Genomic DNA, 16,670 nt, shown 5'->3' with positions numbered 1-16,670 from the left:
TCTCGCAACACCACCCATGTGAAAGAGCACCACTTTCCTAATCCATCATCGTCCCAAGAACTTGGGAATCAGCTGCATCGAACAACAAGTCCTGTTACCAGATTTCTGGTGCATTATCTGGAGAGATGGATGGACAACCCTGTCTCAGATGATCAAGCGAGCTTCAATGCCAGGGTTGATCCCTCGGGGAACACTCTGATCCTGGGCTAAAATCAGCTTAGCACGCTTTGAATTTCCGCTCTGACAATTTGTGTTTCCCAGCAAAAGTCTATGATCGATCCCCCCTTATTCCCGGCCAAGGAAAAAAAACGCCGTAAACACAACCATTCTGGGTAATAACACGAGCATCGCCGACTCAACCCCAACATCAACCCAAACCAATACAGTAATATCCTACACTTTCATCTCGCATCGTACACTCCTCCTTCCCTGCTCCATCGCGTAGACGAAGACGGCGCAGACGTGGGATCCGTGCGGAATCTTTGCCCGAGACCACCTCCTGTGTATGGAGTTGACCGACGGTCGGGATACACGGTTCGCCGACGGGGAGGACGGTCATCTTCGTAGTCGTCTACTACTTCCTCGCTGCCCTGGTACACGCGCGGCCTCCCGTAACTGCCCCGTTCGGGCTCGACCATCGACCTCCGCCTCGCCCGGCCTGTACCTGCACCACCACCCTGGTAACCTGCCTCAGGTCGTCGAGTGATAGGGGGCCGGGATATCGTCTCTTCTTCTGAGTGGACGGCGCGGGATGTAGCCCTCGGTCGGGTTTCGTAGATGTACTCGACGTCCCTCGAGCGTCCAGGCTCCGGGGACACACTCGATGTCTTTCCGGTGCGCTGCGGCATGCTGTAGCTCGACGGCGGCGTGACGGGTTCCAAGGGAGGATCGCTAGAGGTGGTAGACCGTTGACCACCTGAACGTCTCTTCTCCTCCCTGGTGGTGCTCCCCCCTGTAGTCGACCTCCTCTCCCACCGTCCATCCTGCGTCTCGAGATCCTGCAGCACCTCGATGACCCTCCTCCTAAAAGACCGGTCATCCTTCGGCTCCATCGACTCCCTCCTCTCCGAGGCAAGCTTGTCCCTGATGAGCGCCCCGATGGCATCAGCGCTCGAGTCCCTGTAGTACGACGACTCCCTCCCCGTCTTGCGTAGGCAGTCGTCGATGATGCGCTGGATGTGTTCAAGGGCTTGGACGGATTCCACCGAAGAGGCTCGGCCGGCGAGGGATGCACTCGGCAGCATGAACTCGGACCGCACACGTCCCGTGTCAGAGAGGAGGTCTTCCTGGCCCATCTCTAGCTTCTTGATCTGTCTGCGCATCTTTCCAATCTCCTTGATCAACTTCTCCTGTCCTGAATTGTCCTCCGCGGGTCTAGCGGTAGCAGGTCTAGCCGGAACCTTCTTCTTGGATGGTGGTGGTCTCTCAGTCTTGGGCGCCGGCGTAGCTGACCGTTGTTCGTAGCCATAGTTGGCCCTCGGAGGCCGGGGAGCAGGGGGTGGAGGCCGAGATGGGTAGGTGTTTGTGGGTTCAGGCGGGTAGTATTCGTCGCCGTAAGAGTACCTCCGAGGATCAGTGTATCCCACCGGAGGCTGCGTGGTTGGAGGGTAGATGAAAGGCGGCTGGGCGTACTGACCGCCGTAAGAGTACGGGACTGATGTGTTGGAGGCGTATCGTCCAGGATAGGATGGTGCCTGATACGTTGATGGGTAATTCATCGGGACGGAAGAACTCCCGTAGAGCGGGTTGTATGTGCTCTGGACCGGGGCAAAAGGATGACTAGTATAACCGCTCTGTTGATAAGTAGCTTGATTCGTAGCCTGGCCCGCAAAGCGACTGCTGCTCGGTGTATTCGCCGTAGTCGGCTGTAGGGGCTGACGAGCCTCGGCACCATCTCTGTGGTGCTGTCGAGTAGGTCTCTCGGGCTGCGAGTCGCTCATGTCTGTAGCTGTAGCATCCTCACAAGTAGGTGGCCTATAGTTCCCGGATGCTCTCTTGTGAGCCCTATAAGGACCCGATTGCTGTTGATCCATGGTTGTTGTGTGTGTCGGTCCCCAATTGTGTCGTATGCTCAGGGGACGTGATCAGTGACTGAACAGTAAAGAGTCAAGGATTGAACCATCCAGTTAAAAGGAAAGAATGAAACCGAGTAAATGTCAAAAGGTTTGATGCAATAATTGATGAAGGATTGATGAAAGATTGATAAAGGAAAGAATGGGGATGATGCAACAAAAACAGCCGCTCACCATGTTTTTGACGCAAGTCGACCTAACCACCAACACGTGTGTGAGAGAGCCTCACAGCAACAAAGAGTCACAGCCACAGCCTCCATTTTCAACCTCTTGCCTCAGCTCACAGCCGTGAGAAAACAATGCACAATGCGGGCTCGCCCATTCCCGTTCTTTTTGCCACTGCGAACCAGTCCGCCAGGAGGCCGTCCATCTGCCTTGTTCACGCGCGTGAGCAAGCCGGCATCATACGAGCAGACATATCTGCCCGACACGATTGGGCTTCGCTCTCCAAGGCTTTCTTTCTGCAGCCCAAAGATGCAGACTGGGCGCTGGGCTATGCGGCCTCTCTGTGGGGATGCTGAGGATGGCTGTGTTTTGTACACTTTCGGCCGAGTCTTTTTCAGCTGGGCTGCCTCGTCTCACTCATTAGTTCATCATCAACTCTACAAACTCTTCATTTAAATCATCAATTAATCTCATCAACTCATCAGTAAAAACATTAAAGACAAAAACGTCCCCACCAAGAAGGATGCGCAAAAGATGGCCTCAAAACACGTCGAGGTGCACTGCCGACCCTCCCAAATGGCCGAGTCGGGCTGCCGGGACAGCGAACTCTGCATGCCCGTGCTGCCCGCTGACCTCCCTCTTGAGGCAAAGTGAAAGTTCCTCCTGTATGTACTGTAGCATATAAAAACAATGACCATGCGACACGGGCAGTAACTGAATCGCGTATGCCATGCCGCGTCAACATCGCTCACCCATCCTTCATGTACGTCTCTCGCCAATGGGAACCTGCCATACACCGGTTTTGTTTACATTTCCACAAACGGCACGCATAAGCTTCACGAAGCCTTCTTCCTATTCGCTCACCTGGGAATCAGGCCTTTGTTATGGCCTCTCGAGTTTCACGGGGACATCAAATCAACACTATGACTGGTGCGTGCGGTGCCCAGAATCTAAAAGGCATGAAACTAGACCCTTTGCATTACATGCATGCTCATCAGTGTCATGTAAGTGCAGAAGCGAGATCAGCCCTGCCAGACACTACTTGCCGTGGAAAGTCGAATTCACTATCCACTCTCTATCACAAACAGTGCCATTCGTTGTTCTTCATCAATGCCAGCTAATCGACTAGGCTCTTCTTGTAAACTACAGTCATCACCCTCCCAAATCCTCATTTTTACAAATTGCCTTCTTCCTAGACCATGCGTGTTTGTAGTTTGCTCTTCTCCTCTCGGAGACCCTTGAGCTGCTTGTCAAACTCCTTGTTCACCCATTCCCAGTACGCTCCCCAGACGCTCGCCGTGCCTGCATTACTGATTGCGGCTCCAGCGTTTCCGGTCATAGCCTTCATCCTGTCGCCCAGCATCAGCGTCACCCGCAGGATGCTCTTGTTCGCCTCCTCCTGCTTCTCCAAGTCTTGCTTCACTGCGTTATCCTTCAGCTTGACAGAGAGAACAGAGCGGTACGCTTCAGCAATCGAGTTGAGACGCCTGGTGGTCTCCTCAGGATCGATCGTCATGAGTTTTGTCACCATCAGGTTGCACAGCTGTCGGATATCATTGTCGTCTCTGAGACCAGCCACCACACGGTCGAAAAAGTCAATGTTGTTGATGCGGCTAAACGCCGTCTCCATCAACGCATACAATGTCTCATATGCGCTCTGTTGAACGTTAGCTTGATCTCACATACGGTTATAGGCTTGCATACCTTTCGGACCTCGAGGCCATCGTCAACTGTGTGCTTGAACGGTCCCATCATGACCTCTCTGACCAGCTCCTTCTTGATCACCGACTCGGTCAGAACAAAAGGCATAAGATCACCCAGGTGGGGGTGGATCAGATCCGGCTTGTTTCTGGCAGCTGTCGTAAGAGTAGTCATTGCCAGTCTTCGAATGTCCATATCCGAGTCTTGAAGCATAGTCAAGAGCATGTCAATGAGAACATTGTTCAACAGAGCATCGAATGTCTCGTCACTCTCTGGAAGAGTGTAGCGGACAGCCTGGACCGCCATCCCACGGACAGCCAGAGACTCATCCTTGAGAAGTGTCTACCCGTCGTTAGCAATTTTCCTATGTCATTAACAATGATGCACATACCTGAAGACGCGGCATAAAAACGGTAGGGTCAAGTGTGACCAGGCGGCCCACGCATTCAGCGCAAACCACCTTATTATCCGCATTGTCCGAAGCCTTGAGGAGTTCGTCCCAGATGGCCGGTGCATAGTTGCGCAGGTCCGTCGACTGCGCCGAAATCGACTGCAGAATCTCCTTGATGGATTGGATGAGCAGGTACTGTGTGTTGCCACCCTTCTGCATGGTCTGCAGGATAACAGGCAGAAACTCGGGTACGTTGCCGGACCCGGCTCTGCCAAGGGCGATGGCCGCAGAGAGCGACACCTTGTCGGGCTCGGCATGGAACTGGTCCAGGAAGAGATCAGGCTTGAGTGTCGAGCTGGTTCCCAGTCTTTTTCCGGCCTCTCCCAAGACAGCCAGGGCGAGGCTGACCCGAGCTTCGTCGTTGCCCTTAGCACTCGTGTAGAGTTCCGAAACAAAGCTGTCCAGCTTGACTCCCACTGACTCTCCTCCCGTCACGAGAAGAGTACCAATCACCTTGCCGACAACAGGGGGGTCACCGGCAACGCTAACGTCCTTGAGTAGACCTTGCATAAGAGCTTGACCAGCTCCGCTCTCTCCAATGCTGCTGATCAAGACGAGCAAGTGGTCGAGAGCAATGCTCGAGTAGTGGGACTTGAGCAACTCGCAGAGCGAGACGATCATTTCGTCCGTCACCACAAGCTCTGGGTGCTCTGGTACCATTTTGGCAAGAATGAGCAGCGTTGGTCCGAGAAGATGCGTATCACTGTTAGTGATGATCGGCATCAGTGCAGACACAATGCCACCAATGGTGTCCGGCTCCAGCTGCTTCTGGCTAGCAGGCGATAGAACAAGGGCCTTGAGAGCAACGATGCTCGATCCGCGGAGGGCTCGGTTGGCCTTTCGCAGCTGGGCAGAAAGCTCCAGGGCCACCTCCTGGATCCATTGTTGCTCGAGCTGGCCCAGTGTTTTGGCATAGCGGGAGACATTCTCCACAGCACGGACAGCAGCCAGGCGGGTAGTCTCGTTCTTGAGTCGTTCCCGCAGCACCTCCAATGCAGCCTTGCGCTTATCCTCAGACAGCAGAGATGAGCCCTCTGGGCTAGAGGTGCGCGAGATCAAGACACCAAGCGCATGAATGGCTCGCTGGCGAACCTCAGCATCAGCATCCTGGGCAGCAGCTCTATCCAGAAGGATTCCATACAACTTGTCCAGTTCGGCCTTGTACTTAGTAGCCGCGTTACGCGATCGGGGTGGAGTAATAGCCTTGATGAGCTCCTCAACAGTTCCAATGGCCTCGCTAGAGATCTTGTAGAAACGGTTGTGGACGGCCGAGATGACTCCATCAACAATCTTTGTGAGATAAGGCTGCAGGATAGTCGATGAGTGAGTCTTGGCAATGTCGCTGATAATCTCCAAGGCTGTGATTCTTAGTGTGCTTGGAGTAGCCGAGGAAGATCCAGTCTGCGAGGCCAGCGAAGTGGGCGCAGTCGCAGAACCAGAGGGTTGGATGGCCTCGATAATAGGACCAATGACCTGGTCAAAGTACTCGGCCAGTCCGCCATGCTGCACAGACACCATGTCGTCCAGTAGACTAATAACAGCCTGCTTTGTAGGAATAGTCTTTCCCTTGAGCTGCTTGGTAATGGCCTTGACAATAGATGGTGTCAGGCGGGCGAGATCAGCTCGAGGACCGGTAGTAGGGGTCTTCTCAAAGACGGGAGAGACAAGACCAGAACCAGTGAACTGCGAAGCTGATGACCCACCAACACTGCTCTGGCGTCTTCGTTTCCTACTAATTGGGATGCGAGATTCAGATTCAGGCTCGAAGTCATCGAGCTCCAGGTCCTTCATGGCGAATCCTTCTCCAGTCTTGCGGATCAGTAGAGAGAGGGCTGAAATAATCTCCAGTCGGACGTTTTCCTCTCGCTCCTCGATTCGCTTGATGAGCAGGGGAGCTGCCTGGCTGTAAAGCACACCGTTCTCAAGCAAATCTCCACTACCGCGTGTCGAGATAAGCGTATACAGTGTCTTTGCCGCACATCGTCGGACTTTCCAGCTGGCGTCGTCATCATCGTCTTCGAAACCATCATCGGCATCGAATTCATCGTCCTCGTCCATTTCGTCCTCTTCTTCCTCGTCTTCCATGTCCTCATCTTCATCGTCCATAGAATAGTTGGGATCGTACTTGAGGAATCGCAAGCAGGAAGCTATCGTCTCGTCTGTAAAGGGACGCATCTCCTGCGGACAAGAAGCTAGGAAGGCCTCAAGAGCCACGAGAGCAGCTTCGCGCACCTCGTTAAACTCCTGACCCAGATCGTCTCCATCGCTGAGTGCCTCGAGATGTGCTTGCAGCTCTTCGTCACCGAGTGCTTGCAGAATTTGAGGTGCAGCCTTGGAAACATGCGGTCCAAAGCGAGCAGGGATCGATCGCGCGATGCTACCAAGGATCGAAATATATAATCGCCTCGTAACCGGGCTGCTCTGGTTCTGGGAAAGACCAGCAGTAATTCGGTTCACCACCTCTTCCAGATGCTCCTCAGAGAGGTAGACAGCAAGCATGCTAATGGCCACGACAGCTCTTTTCTTGACAACTGATGAGCCCTTCTCGCTCTCGAGAAGCTGAATGACCACCTCTTGCATAGCCTCGACCTCGACCTGGACAAGCATAGGTCCAAAACATCGAACCACCTCGATCAGCACGTCGACGGCTTCGGCGTTGAGATCGTTCTCATTTTGTAGGAGGCCCTCGGGAACGGAAGGAAGAGGGACATTGGGGTTGTTGGGAGTTCGTGTCTTGGGTCCGGGACCGATAAGGCGGGGAATGAGGACTCGGCTGACAGCATTGTAGGCCTCCTGGACCTCCGAGGTAGGCGGGAGTCCCGGGACCGGTCGGTGAAGGGCGATAATTACGGATCGAAGTGCCAGAGAGGGCACAGTGTTGTCCACCGAGTTCTTAAGCTTCAGGTTGGACAGCTTCTCGATCATGGGAGCGATGATAGGTGTCGGGACCTTGCCCACGAGGGGACCCAGGCTGCCTCTAGGGTTAGCGGCTCCCAAGCTACAAATAAGCATCCCAACACGTACCACTTGATTGCCAGGTTCTGGACCTCACCATTCTGGTCGTCGAGCGTCTTGATGATGCTATCAACAGTGCGCGCAGCGATGTTGTAGTCGTGATGGAGGAAATCGGGCTTGGCATTGTTGAGCAGCTGCAGCAGATCGTTCAGAGACATGAAGCGAAAGTCCGGATCACTGTCGCCGAGTTTCTGCACATGGCCCATCACCGCCTGCGGCGTGGCTAATGCTTGATTGGAAGCCATGCCGGGCGAGCTTTCACGATGGCGTGAGAGAGCTGCTTTGGGCTTGGATCATGCGCGGAGGGGGGCGAGTTTCTGTGGCAGCAGAGCGCGGATCTGGTGCGTAAAGATGATGAAGGATCTAGAATGAGAAGGAGGATTCAAAGTGAGCTGGCCTCGTGTCAACACGAGTGGTGTTGGTAGCAGTTCGGTTGGAGGGGTCGAGCTCACTCCAGGCAGCGGAAGAAGGTCGGAGCTCTGCGTGGGTGTTGGTTGCCCCGCTATGACATCTCAGCAGCTGCCGCACTGACCGGGCAGCGGAGCTGCAGCCTATGTGACGGAGCCGGGGTCTTATTTATCCGGTTTCTCGCATAGTGCCAAGGCCTATGTGGACGAGGGGTGTCAAAATTGGCTGAACCCAGCTCGCCTCCAAGACGCCGGTTTGGGCTCAGTCATTTTTGTCACCGGAGGACGACCATCGAGACCATCTCCATCCATGCTATGGAGCCCATCACGGTTCATCTTGCTGTCTATCGACATTTATTAAGTAAAACTGCATTATGGAATAATACCTGTGCCCTTGTAAAACGAACCCCCAGTATCATCATGGTTCAAGATCAGTTATAAGGTCGCCGCAATGTTCAGGAAATGTCAAATGTTCGATACCTCCTCACGCAACAAGGCATTGTTGGGAGCCAGCAAGACCTCTACAAGCGCCAGATTTCGGAGAGGTCACCGAACGATCCAAGCACAAAAAAAGTAATCAATATCTTATTCGAGTGGACCAAATATCTTGTTTGCTACCCGTGGCCGTTGGATTGCACCGGACAGTGGCAACCGGGAGGACATCTTAAGAACCTGGCAAACTTCTTTGGCAGCTTACAGGTAGGTCGCCAAAGATTCAATTCAGAAAGGAATCGCCATCTTCCTCGAGTCAGCCAATCGCGTTCGATGCCTGTGGCAGCTGAATTGAGTTGGGCAGTTGTGGTCAGAAATGAAACCGTTGGAAATCGGAGCCCAGCACGCCTCCCAAGGTGACAGCCCATGAGCATACCACCAAATACCCAAACAACAAAAATCCCATTTCTTCTTCTAGTCTACGAAGTGCCTCATTTGCTGCCTGCGATATTTGGTTTGGTAGTCATGCCTGGAAAGACGCCATAGAAACCTAGCACTTTTCCCCTGGTGACGGCTTAGAGGAAGATCATAAGAAGTTCAAGTCACAAAACTATCAGCATTTCACTCAATTCGTCAAAGAGACTCGTTTGCTGAGTGTGATATTCGCATCGCGTCTGGTAGTCATGAAAGACTCTGTTGAAGCCTAGTACATCTAACCAGTGGACGACTCAGAGGCAGACCACCAAAAAATTCAAGTCACAAAAAAATCTGTATTTTCTCGACTTATTCATGTGCCTTGTCTTCTGCCTGTGACGGATGAATTGCACCGGATAGTTGTGGCTGGATCACTGGGCCGCTCGGGGGCATGCCCTGAGACCGTGATGATGCAATTAATCGGAACACAAATCACAACATGGCCTCCCCAGGCAGCATGCAATTATTCACGGCGTCGTAAAGTTCAGCACTGCATTCTCGTTTACCTCTGCTATTAAACCAGTCCATTGATCATCGTCTTTCGACTCTAACCAAACAACTCTCCTTTTACCACGACGCACAAACAATCTCGACTACTACCCAATACCTTCTTGGTCAACAAAGAAATAAAAATGCTCTTTCTGTTGACCGTCGTTTCCTTCCTGTCGTTTGCTTCTGCAAACTTCCTCTCCAAGGGGAAGCCCATCGGGGACCCTTCCTACAACTCGGCCAAGTACCACTGGGAATGCGGCAAGGTAAGACCTTCAGAGAATACATTTCTTGATCTATTAAAGTCACTAATTTTTTAATTTCCAGACTACTATCGCGGTGCTCGACGACTGCGAACCGATCTTCACCCAGATCCGTGCCCTCGGCAACACCACGGACGGAATGTTCAAACTCAACTGGTGGCCCGCCAGGACCTGGGACCACAAGTCCTGCAGGGCCCTGCTGAATGTCGGAGAACTCCCCATGGGCGGTCTAAAGCTCCACGCGGACGAGCTCGTCAAGGTGGCTCGGTGGGGAGCCCACTCCCTGTGCGGCGGGACCTGGCAGCGTTCGATGGTCAGGCCTCAGAATGACACCTGGAGGCTGTACATCGTAGAGTCTATGTGGAATGAGAGTGTTCCTTTTGCTTAATAGATGGGGGAAAATCAGTGGGTGAACCAGTGGGTGGCTTCTTTACTTGCAGCATGGTCCACTTGTGACCAGGGGCTTTTTGGATGCAACTACTTAGACAATGTGAATACAAACACCACATTACCTTGGAAATGACGTCCGTGAATAGATTTGAGTCCTTTCAGCAGATCACAGCTTAAAATGCGTCCAAATAAATCAAACGTGGTGTGGTCCAGTACCCGACGCGTCGACGCCCCTATATCACTCGCCCATTCAACGCCGAGCAACAGCCACATTGGGATACCTGGCGGCCAGCCGTTTACAGCTGTCAAACAGGTGCCCATACAAAGCAGGAAAAAAATAATCCACAAAGGTACTCGACGCCTAGGAGATCAAAATCAAAACATCTTCTCTCCTCGAGAAATCAAACTCTTCCTCCCGAACATCTTCACCTCCCCCCTTCTACACCCTCACGCACGATCCAAGTCCATCTGGCTTCGTCATGGACGAAGACCCAAACAACCACTCGGCCTTTCTGGCCAAAATGCCCGTCGAGATCATCTCGCACACCCTCTCGTTCCTCCCGGACAAGAAATCACTTCTCAACTCGATCCTTACCTGCCGGGACTTCAACAATGCTTACAACCTTCGCAAGACCTACATATCCTCTTCCATCCTCATCAGACCCATGCACCAGAGCGTCTACGAAGAGGCCGTCATCTTCTACTACCTCACCCGCGAGCAGTGGCACGGCGCTCGAGCTGGCATTCAGGCTATCCACCGTGTCTTTGCCAAGAAGCGTACCCTCGATGAGGAGCAGCTCCTCGTTAACCAGCGAATGACTATGGAGGGTATCAAGGATATGCATTTCTTCCATGACAACGTCGAGTGGTGGGCCAACAGAATCACCACCAACCTCAAGCGAGACCATCCCGTTCTCACAGGCCATGACTCCCCTTTCCAGCTTACGCCCGCTGTCGTCAACCGCTTCAAGCGGGCTATTTACCGTCTCTACATGTACATCGATGTCATGGAGAAGGCTATCGCTTCAGCTTGCGCTGACAACGGGGGTCACAACCATCCCATCCCTGAAGCCGAGCGAGAGGGGGCACACTAGAGCTGGTGCTCCCACTTGTCTCAGTTGGAACAGTACCGAATCAACAGAGCTTTCTGCTCTCACTTCTCAACTTCCGAGGTTGAACAGATGATCAACGTCTGTGAGCTGCTTGTCGCTGAGATGGCCCCTTGTAAGTCCCCTATTTCAAAAACCTAAGAGTTGCAAAAGCTGACATGTCCCAGCGACCAACAGATTCATCGATCAGGACATTGAGTTGGGTGCACTGATGCCAGCCTACGTAGACTGCGCAGCTGCTGGCATGCCTATGGTTGTCCAGGGCCTCCGGTTCATGCGAGACTTTGTCAACGCTCGCACCTACAACCAGCGCTTCACACTTATGCAAGTGGTCAACTCTGATGACTGGAGACCCGAGCGCTCTGTCAGGGCTCGTTTCCCCCTTGGCGATCTGCAGCTCTTCTACGACTATCATCACTGCGGTCTCACCTCTGAGGATCTGAAGGAGTTGGTAAATGAACCTGATCCGCTCTGGCTCTCTCGTGTGCCTTTCTACAACGACGGTGACATCGGTCCCCAGTGGGCTTGGAGAAAGTTCAATGCCCGGGCCGCCCTGTTTGGTGGTGAATTCTACCAAACTGTCCATGTCGCTCGCCCTTGGGGCTATGCCTTCTGGGACCACCACATGCTGGAGGCCGGCGACCTCATGCGCCTCAACGAGGACGCAACTCGTGACCTCATGCCTACTGTCGATCCTGGACACAAGATCTACACAGTGTGGTGTCCCTTTCTCCCTTGGAGAACGGTGGAAGCCTGCCGAAAGATTCGCCTCGCCTACTATGTCAAGGCGGCTCTGCGGACATGGGGTCGCACTGGGTGGTTCAACGCGGACAACTTTCCTCCTGATTATCTGGTGGACCAGCTGATGGGTCTTACCTGGGAGCCACTGACCGAGGACGAGGAGGAAGACATGGCACTCATGGCCTTGCTTACGTACGCCTATGAGTATTGCTTGCATCACCCTCGTATCTACCTTGTTGCCCCCGACGAGTTGGCCGATTCTGAACCTGAGACGCCTCTTCTTTGAGGAACGCCAGAGACCAAGTCTCTTTCTTTTTTCGTTCTTTCTTTTCCTTTTTGATCCAAGAATAGCTGCGAGTAAGTTGGCTCTCAAGGCACCAAATCACTGACTAGTCTCCTTTACTAACCACTCTTGAGAAGGACTACCTACCTAAGTAGGCAAGCAGGACTAGCCCAGGCCTAAGCCTCGTACTAATATGAGGAGCATTGGGGATAAGCCTAGTCTAAGAGAAAGGCTTATCATCAAGGGATCACCAACAGGGACACTGGCTGTGCCACGCATAACATGAATTCTTGGACCGGGGAAAATTGTAAGAGACTGTACAAGTAGACTAGAAAAATCATCTCTTGATGACTAACATTGTGTCCTGTAGATGTGTGCAATGAACAACCATCATGTAGTATTGCGTCTAAACTAACAAACATGACCTCTACTCAGATCCAGGAGGATGAAAATGCAGAGCGAGTTGGTTGATCAACGCCTCCACCTCCATCGGATAACCAGCATTCTGCAACGCTACCAGCGCGGCGATTGGATCACCAGCAAAATCGGGACCAAAATCAACAGCAAGATCACCATCGTCGTCGTCATCGTCGTCAAGCCCGTCAAGCCCATCAAGTCCGTCATACGGGCCATACCCATAACCGAAAAGGTCATCAATATCAAGCTCATCATTGTCATCATCCTCCCACTCCTCCTCGTCCTCCAGAGTCCAGACAGCCTTGTCCTCCCCTTCGAGATCCTTTCTCCTGAACTTGTAGTGATCCCAGTCGATCTCGCACAGGTTTGGGACGAGACGCTTCCAGTCCTCGGCGTCCCAGAGATTGTTGAGTCTCGTGATGAGGGTGTCCTTGGAGCGCACGCTGGACGGGGCGTTCCTGATGAGCTCCTTAACCTTAAGGTACTTAAGCCGCGAGTGTATGACGCCCGTGGACAGGGCCTTCATGGGCAGGGGGTGACCGGTGAGGTTGAGGCGTTCCGGGGCACCGACGGCGTGTAAAAGGGACTTCAAAGCGCGAGAGCCTTCGACGGCACGGGTTTCAAACCAGGTAAAGTTGATCTCAAGGAATTCAAGGTTGCGGAAAGCCTTGAACTTGCTCTTGTCATTGTCGGGATTGTCTGCGTCCAAAGCCGAGTTGCTCAAGAGGGGGTGCTCTGGATGGTACATTCCCGGATGGAAAAGGTGCTCGGCACCAGATGGACAATGGATGTAGAGCCTCTTCACTGGGAGATCCTTCTTGAAGTCGCCCTTGACCACCATATCAGTGAACTCGTTGTCGAGGTCGACAGAGTTCAGATACAGCGTCTCCAGGTTCTCCCAAAGATGAGTCTTGTAGATGAAGAACTGGGCTCGCTCATCCACTGAGAGGGTCTCCTTCCAGGTATTCAAGACCTTGAGCTTGGGCATCAGTTGAGAGCCTGTCATGAGTGCCGCATCGAAGAGGTAGGTCAACAAGGGGGCGACGGGCCTGCCATCCAAGTCCTTCCAGACAAATGTCTGAACGTTTGTCAACAAAAGGAGGGTAGACGCAAACAGAAGTTCAAGGACGGCGTCGTGGCGAAAGTCGGCGTTGAACACGAAGCGATCCTTCCTCCTCTCCCACAGTGAGGCAGCCCAGGCCAGGTTGGACAAACCGAGACCGCTGAGCAGGGTGATTATCGACGATCTTTGAGAACCATGATGCTTCTGCCAAAAGGCTCGGCATTCCGGGAGGGCGTCCTTTCGTACTTGCGGTCCGTTGAGGCGGGCAACGCAGCCAAAGTGCTGGACGTGCTGGCGGAGGCGTGGGGCTGCGGCAATGGTGCTGAAGAAGCCGCACACCTCTTGCGGCTTCATTAGGACAACATGACGGTAGAGTAGGGGCTCCAAGAGGTCCCTGTTGGCTCTCGAAGTGTATGTGAGTGCGCGGAGGTCCTTGTTGTGGTTTGTTGGTAGAAAACAAGGTCCATGGAGAGTCTGGAGGCTATGCCTGGGGTCTAAGGTGAGCTGAAGGCCAATGTTGTAGATGATGTCAAGTGGTAGCTGTGGCGGAGCCCTCGGACCTTCGGGCCTGGCGGCTCCGGGCTTCTTCTTGGAGCGTCTAGTCTTGCCCGCCATGGGTAGAGGTTTGGTGGTGGTTAACAGATACCTAGGAAGAATGGTGGTTGAAGAGGGGAAATGAGACAGGTGGTGACGAGAGCCGGTAGGGCTGGGGAATAAGTCGACAGCCTCAAATTTTAGCAACTTGGGTTCCACGACGCAAGGCGACAAGGCTCCAATTAATCATCAAGGGCCTGTAAAAACGGCCACAGGTCACAATTAATGCTGTAACCAAGCCATCACCCATATCACTCGCCTTGAAAGAAGCAATGTTATCACCCTGATTCAGGTTCCGCCTACAAAGTGTTGGATGGCTGTAACAGTTGGAGGCGGGGGGCTTATCACATCCTGGGGACCTACAGCAGTTGACGCCTCACCCTGGTAGCCTGATGATGAACTACCAGATACTACATAATACCTCAGCCAAACCAGAGTTGGAGAACCCCAACGCTTACAGAATGTTACCAGCTACATCTCACTCATACTAGCTGCCTCGATAGGCTCACCACAATACGGCCGCCTCGTCACGATGAAAGAGGTTAACAATCCCGATGCCGCTATCCATGCGGGGTTAATCGCGGCGATGGAGCTGGCCCGACAACTACCGAGTGGGGGGGCTCACCAAGTTCGGCACTGCATGAACGATCGCTCATCTCGCAGCAATAAACGGGCATATCCATTACGAAGCCAAGTTGAGGTCTCCCAATAGCAGTATTTAACAGCAATTATCTGTCTGCCTGCAACAAAGCCCATTGTCCATGACAAGATCGAAACACACCGAAACAGGTACCCAGCCATAACCCTGACACCAATGAAACCACCACAACCAGACATCAATGTCATCCATTCCATTCTTCCATAGACAAGGACAATTTTACGGCTTTGTGATACAGACCTTGCTCTCGCCAATTCTCTGCACGGCAAACTCTTCCAGATTCGGCACCACAGCCGAGTGACTTCTCCACCAATCCTCAACCTTCTGCCGCATCTCGTCCTGTTCCAGATCCTCTTCATCCTTCCACTCCTTCACCTGGATCGACTTGAGCCGAGAGTGCACAGTACCCCTTGCGAGGGCCTTGAACGGTGGAGGATGTCCCGTGAGGTGAAGCCGCTCAGGGGCACCGAGCCAGTGCACAAACGCCTCCAGCATCACAGAGCCCGATTTGTTGCGAGGTGAAAAGTACCCAAAGCTAATGTCGAGTAGCTTGACCTTTTCAAAAATTCGGAAAGTATCCTCGCTCAGTGGTCGGAATAGCAGGTGGTGGGAGACAGCTGGGGCTGAAAAGTCCTCCAGGCTGGAAATGTCTGGACCTTTTTTCGCCCTCACTATGAGCTCCTCGACCGGCACCAAGTCCCCGACCCTCCCAGCCCGGTATAACATATTGCCAAAGCCATCGTCAAAGTCTGTGTCGTAAAAAACCAGCCTGCGCAAGTTCTTCCAGTAACCCCGTTCCCATGAAAAGTCCTGGAGGTGCGAGTACCGATCGTTGCGCGTCACCTTGTGATAATTCAGGGCCATAACTTCCAAGTCGGGCAGCAGAGCATGATCAGACTTGACCGCCGATTTTAGGACCCTAGGGACCCAAGTTTCTACCCTGTCAAACTCGTCGAGATGCCACACGAGAGTTTTGAGCTTGGTCGTACTGAGCAGGATAGATCGGATCATGTAGTCAACATCTCCACGCATCTTTAAATATGGTCCGAGATGTTCTTCTGGCGCCTCCTCCATTCCTGAAAATATGTTGACGAATGGTTCCCACGCTGCGCCCTGCTTCATCAGGGACAGCTTGTTCTCTCTGCCACCGATCCGCTCATCCAGGATCCCCCCAACATCCGGTTGACGCGAAGATCAAGCATGTTGCCAGGAGAGCGCCTACGCGTAACACAGGCCAAGTGGCGGACGTATTTTTGGATCCGTGGTATCTGGATGAGGTCGATGTAGAAGTGGACGACATCCTGAGGGGTTTGGAGAAGAACGAAGCGAAACAGAAGCGGCTCTAAGAGTCTCTTGGTTGCTCGGGAGAGGTAGGTGAGTCTGCGCAGGCAATACATGTCCATCTCGAAGTCACCTCCCTCAGCAGGAGTCGGGGCCTTCTCCCAAGGTTCGGGCAGAAAGCATAGCCCGATATGATAGATGATGTCCTCTGTCAAGGGCTGTCTTGCTGGAGAAGTCGCCATTGGGTGTAGTAGAGTATGTAAGTCGAGCTTGGGTAGTGTTTGAACTGTAGTCAGAAATACTCGTGGTCGTGGCCGTAGATGGTATTGGAGTTCTCAAAGACAAGGTAGCAGGCTCATTGGGATGTCTCTCAAGGACACGACGATGGTAGGGTATGGCTTCGTCAACCGATCAGTAGGTAGGTAAGTAGGTCTCGCTTATAGGGTCATTTAATGATGAATAGTAGCTTGTATAGGAATGTTGATGGTAAAAGAGCTGTGTCCAAGTCGATCATGGTTGGGTGGGACGGTGCTCTTATAACCAAGCAGGGTAGGACAGTGAGTGTAGTGGCGCAGTAGAAGGATCACTGCTCCTAGGACTACGTACTGGTATCCATCTACTTGAAACATCACAAGTTCACCTCCCATGTGTTTTAATAATTCACC

General features: G+C 52.9%; 7 protein-coding genes across 7 annotated transcripts; 3 read left to right on the top strand and 4 right to left on the bottom strand.

Annotated features, from left to right (window-relative positions):
* Positions 1–401: 401 nt before the first annotated feature.
* On the bottom strand, positions 402–2,033 carry MRS44_012232 (uncharacterized protein; the record flags this gene model as incomplete). The annotated part of the gene is made up of 1 exon (XM_046269542.2): positions 402–2,033. The coding sequence occupies one exon, from the start codon at positions 2,031–2,033 to the stop codon at positions 402–404; it is 1,632 nt and encodes a 543-aa protein (XP_046133317.2).
* A 1,396-nt stretch (positions 2,034–3,429) lies between these two features.
* Positions 3,430–7,649, bottom strand: MRS44_012231 (uncharacterized protein; the record flags this gene model as incomplete). The annotated part of the gene is made up of 4 exons (XM_046276202.2): positions 3,430–3,894; positions 3,942–4,280; positions 4,330–7,360; positions 7,414–7,649. The coding sequence occupies 4 exons, from the start codon at positions 7,647–7,649 to the stop codon at positions 3,430–3,432; spliced, it is 4,071 nt and encodes a 1,356-aa protein (XP_046133318.2).
* A 1,700-nt stretch (positions 7,650–9,349) lies between these two features.
* On the top strand, positions 9,350–9,857 carry MRS44_012230 (uncharacterized protein; the record flags this gene model as incomplete). Its single annotated transcript, XM_046284061.2, has 2 exons — positions 9,350–9,472; positions 9,534–9,857. The coding sequence occupies 2 exons, from the start codon at positions 9,350–9,352 to the stop codon at positions 9,855–9,857; spliced, it is 447 nt and encodes a 148-aa protein (XP_046133319.2).
* A 481-nt stretch (positions 9,858–10,338) lies between these two features.
* Positions 10,339–10,953, top strand: MRS44_012229 (uncharacterized protein; the record flags this gene model as incomplete). Its single annotated transcript, XM_046281160.2, has 1 exon — positions 10,339–10,953. The coding sequence occupies one exon, from the start codon at positions 10,339–10,341 to the stop codon at positions 10,951–10,953; it is 615 nt and encodes a 204-aa protein (XP_046133320.2).
* Positions 10,954–11,073: 120 nt separating this feature from the next.
* MRS44_012228 (uncharacterized protein) lies at positions 11,074–11,995 on the top strand (the record flags this gene model as incomplete). The annotated part of the gene is made up of 2 exons (XM_046281161.2): positions 11,074–11,083; positions 11,136–11,995. The coding sequence occupies 2 exons, from the start codon at positions 11,074–11,076 to the stop codon at positions 11,993–11,995; spliced, it is 870 nt and encodes a 289-aa protein (XP_046133321.2).
* A 424-nt stretch (positions 11,996–12,419) lies between these two features.
* Positions 12,420–14,087, bottom strand: MRS44_012227 (uncharacterized protein; the record flags this gene model as incomplete). Its single annotated transcript, XM_046269545.2, has 1 exon — positions 12,420–14,087. One exon carries the CDS (start codon positions 14,085–14,087, stop codon positions 12,420–12,422), a length of 1,668 nt encoding a protein of 555 aa, XP_046133322.2.
* Positions 14,088–14,943: 856 nt separating this feature from the next.
* MRS44_012226 (uncharacterized protein) lies at positions 14,944–16,247 on the bottom strand (the record flags this gene model as incomplete). Its single annotated transcript, XM_065618730.1, has 2 exons — positions 14,944–15,800; positions 15,947–16,247. The coding sequence occupies 2 exons, from the start codon at positions 16,245–16,247 to the stop codon at positions 14,944–14,946; spliced, it is 1,158 nt and encodes a 385-aa protein (XP_065474802.1).
* Positions 16,248–16,670: the final 423 nt, after the last annotated feature.

Source organism: Fusarium solani (genome assembly GCF_023522795.1).
Source record: "Fusarium solani strain SB1 chromosome Unknown bctg00000008, whole genome shotgun sequence".
Classification (NCBI taxonomy): Eukaryota; Fungi; Ascomycota; class Sordariomycetes; order Hypocreales; family Nectriaceae; genus Fusarium; species Fusarium solani.
Note: the sequence above shows the minus strand (reverse complement) of the source record. Positions and strands in the feature narration are given on the sequence as shown.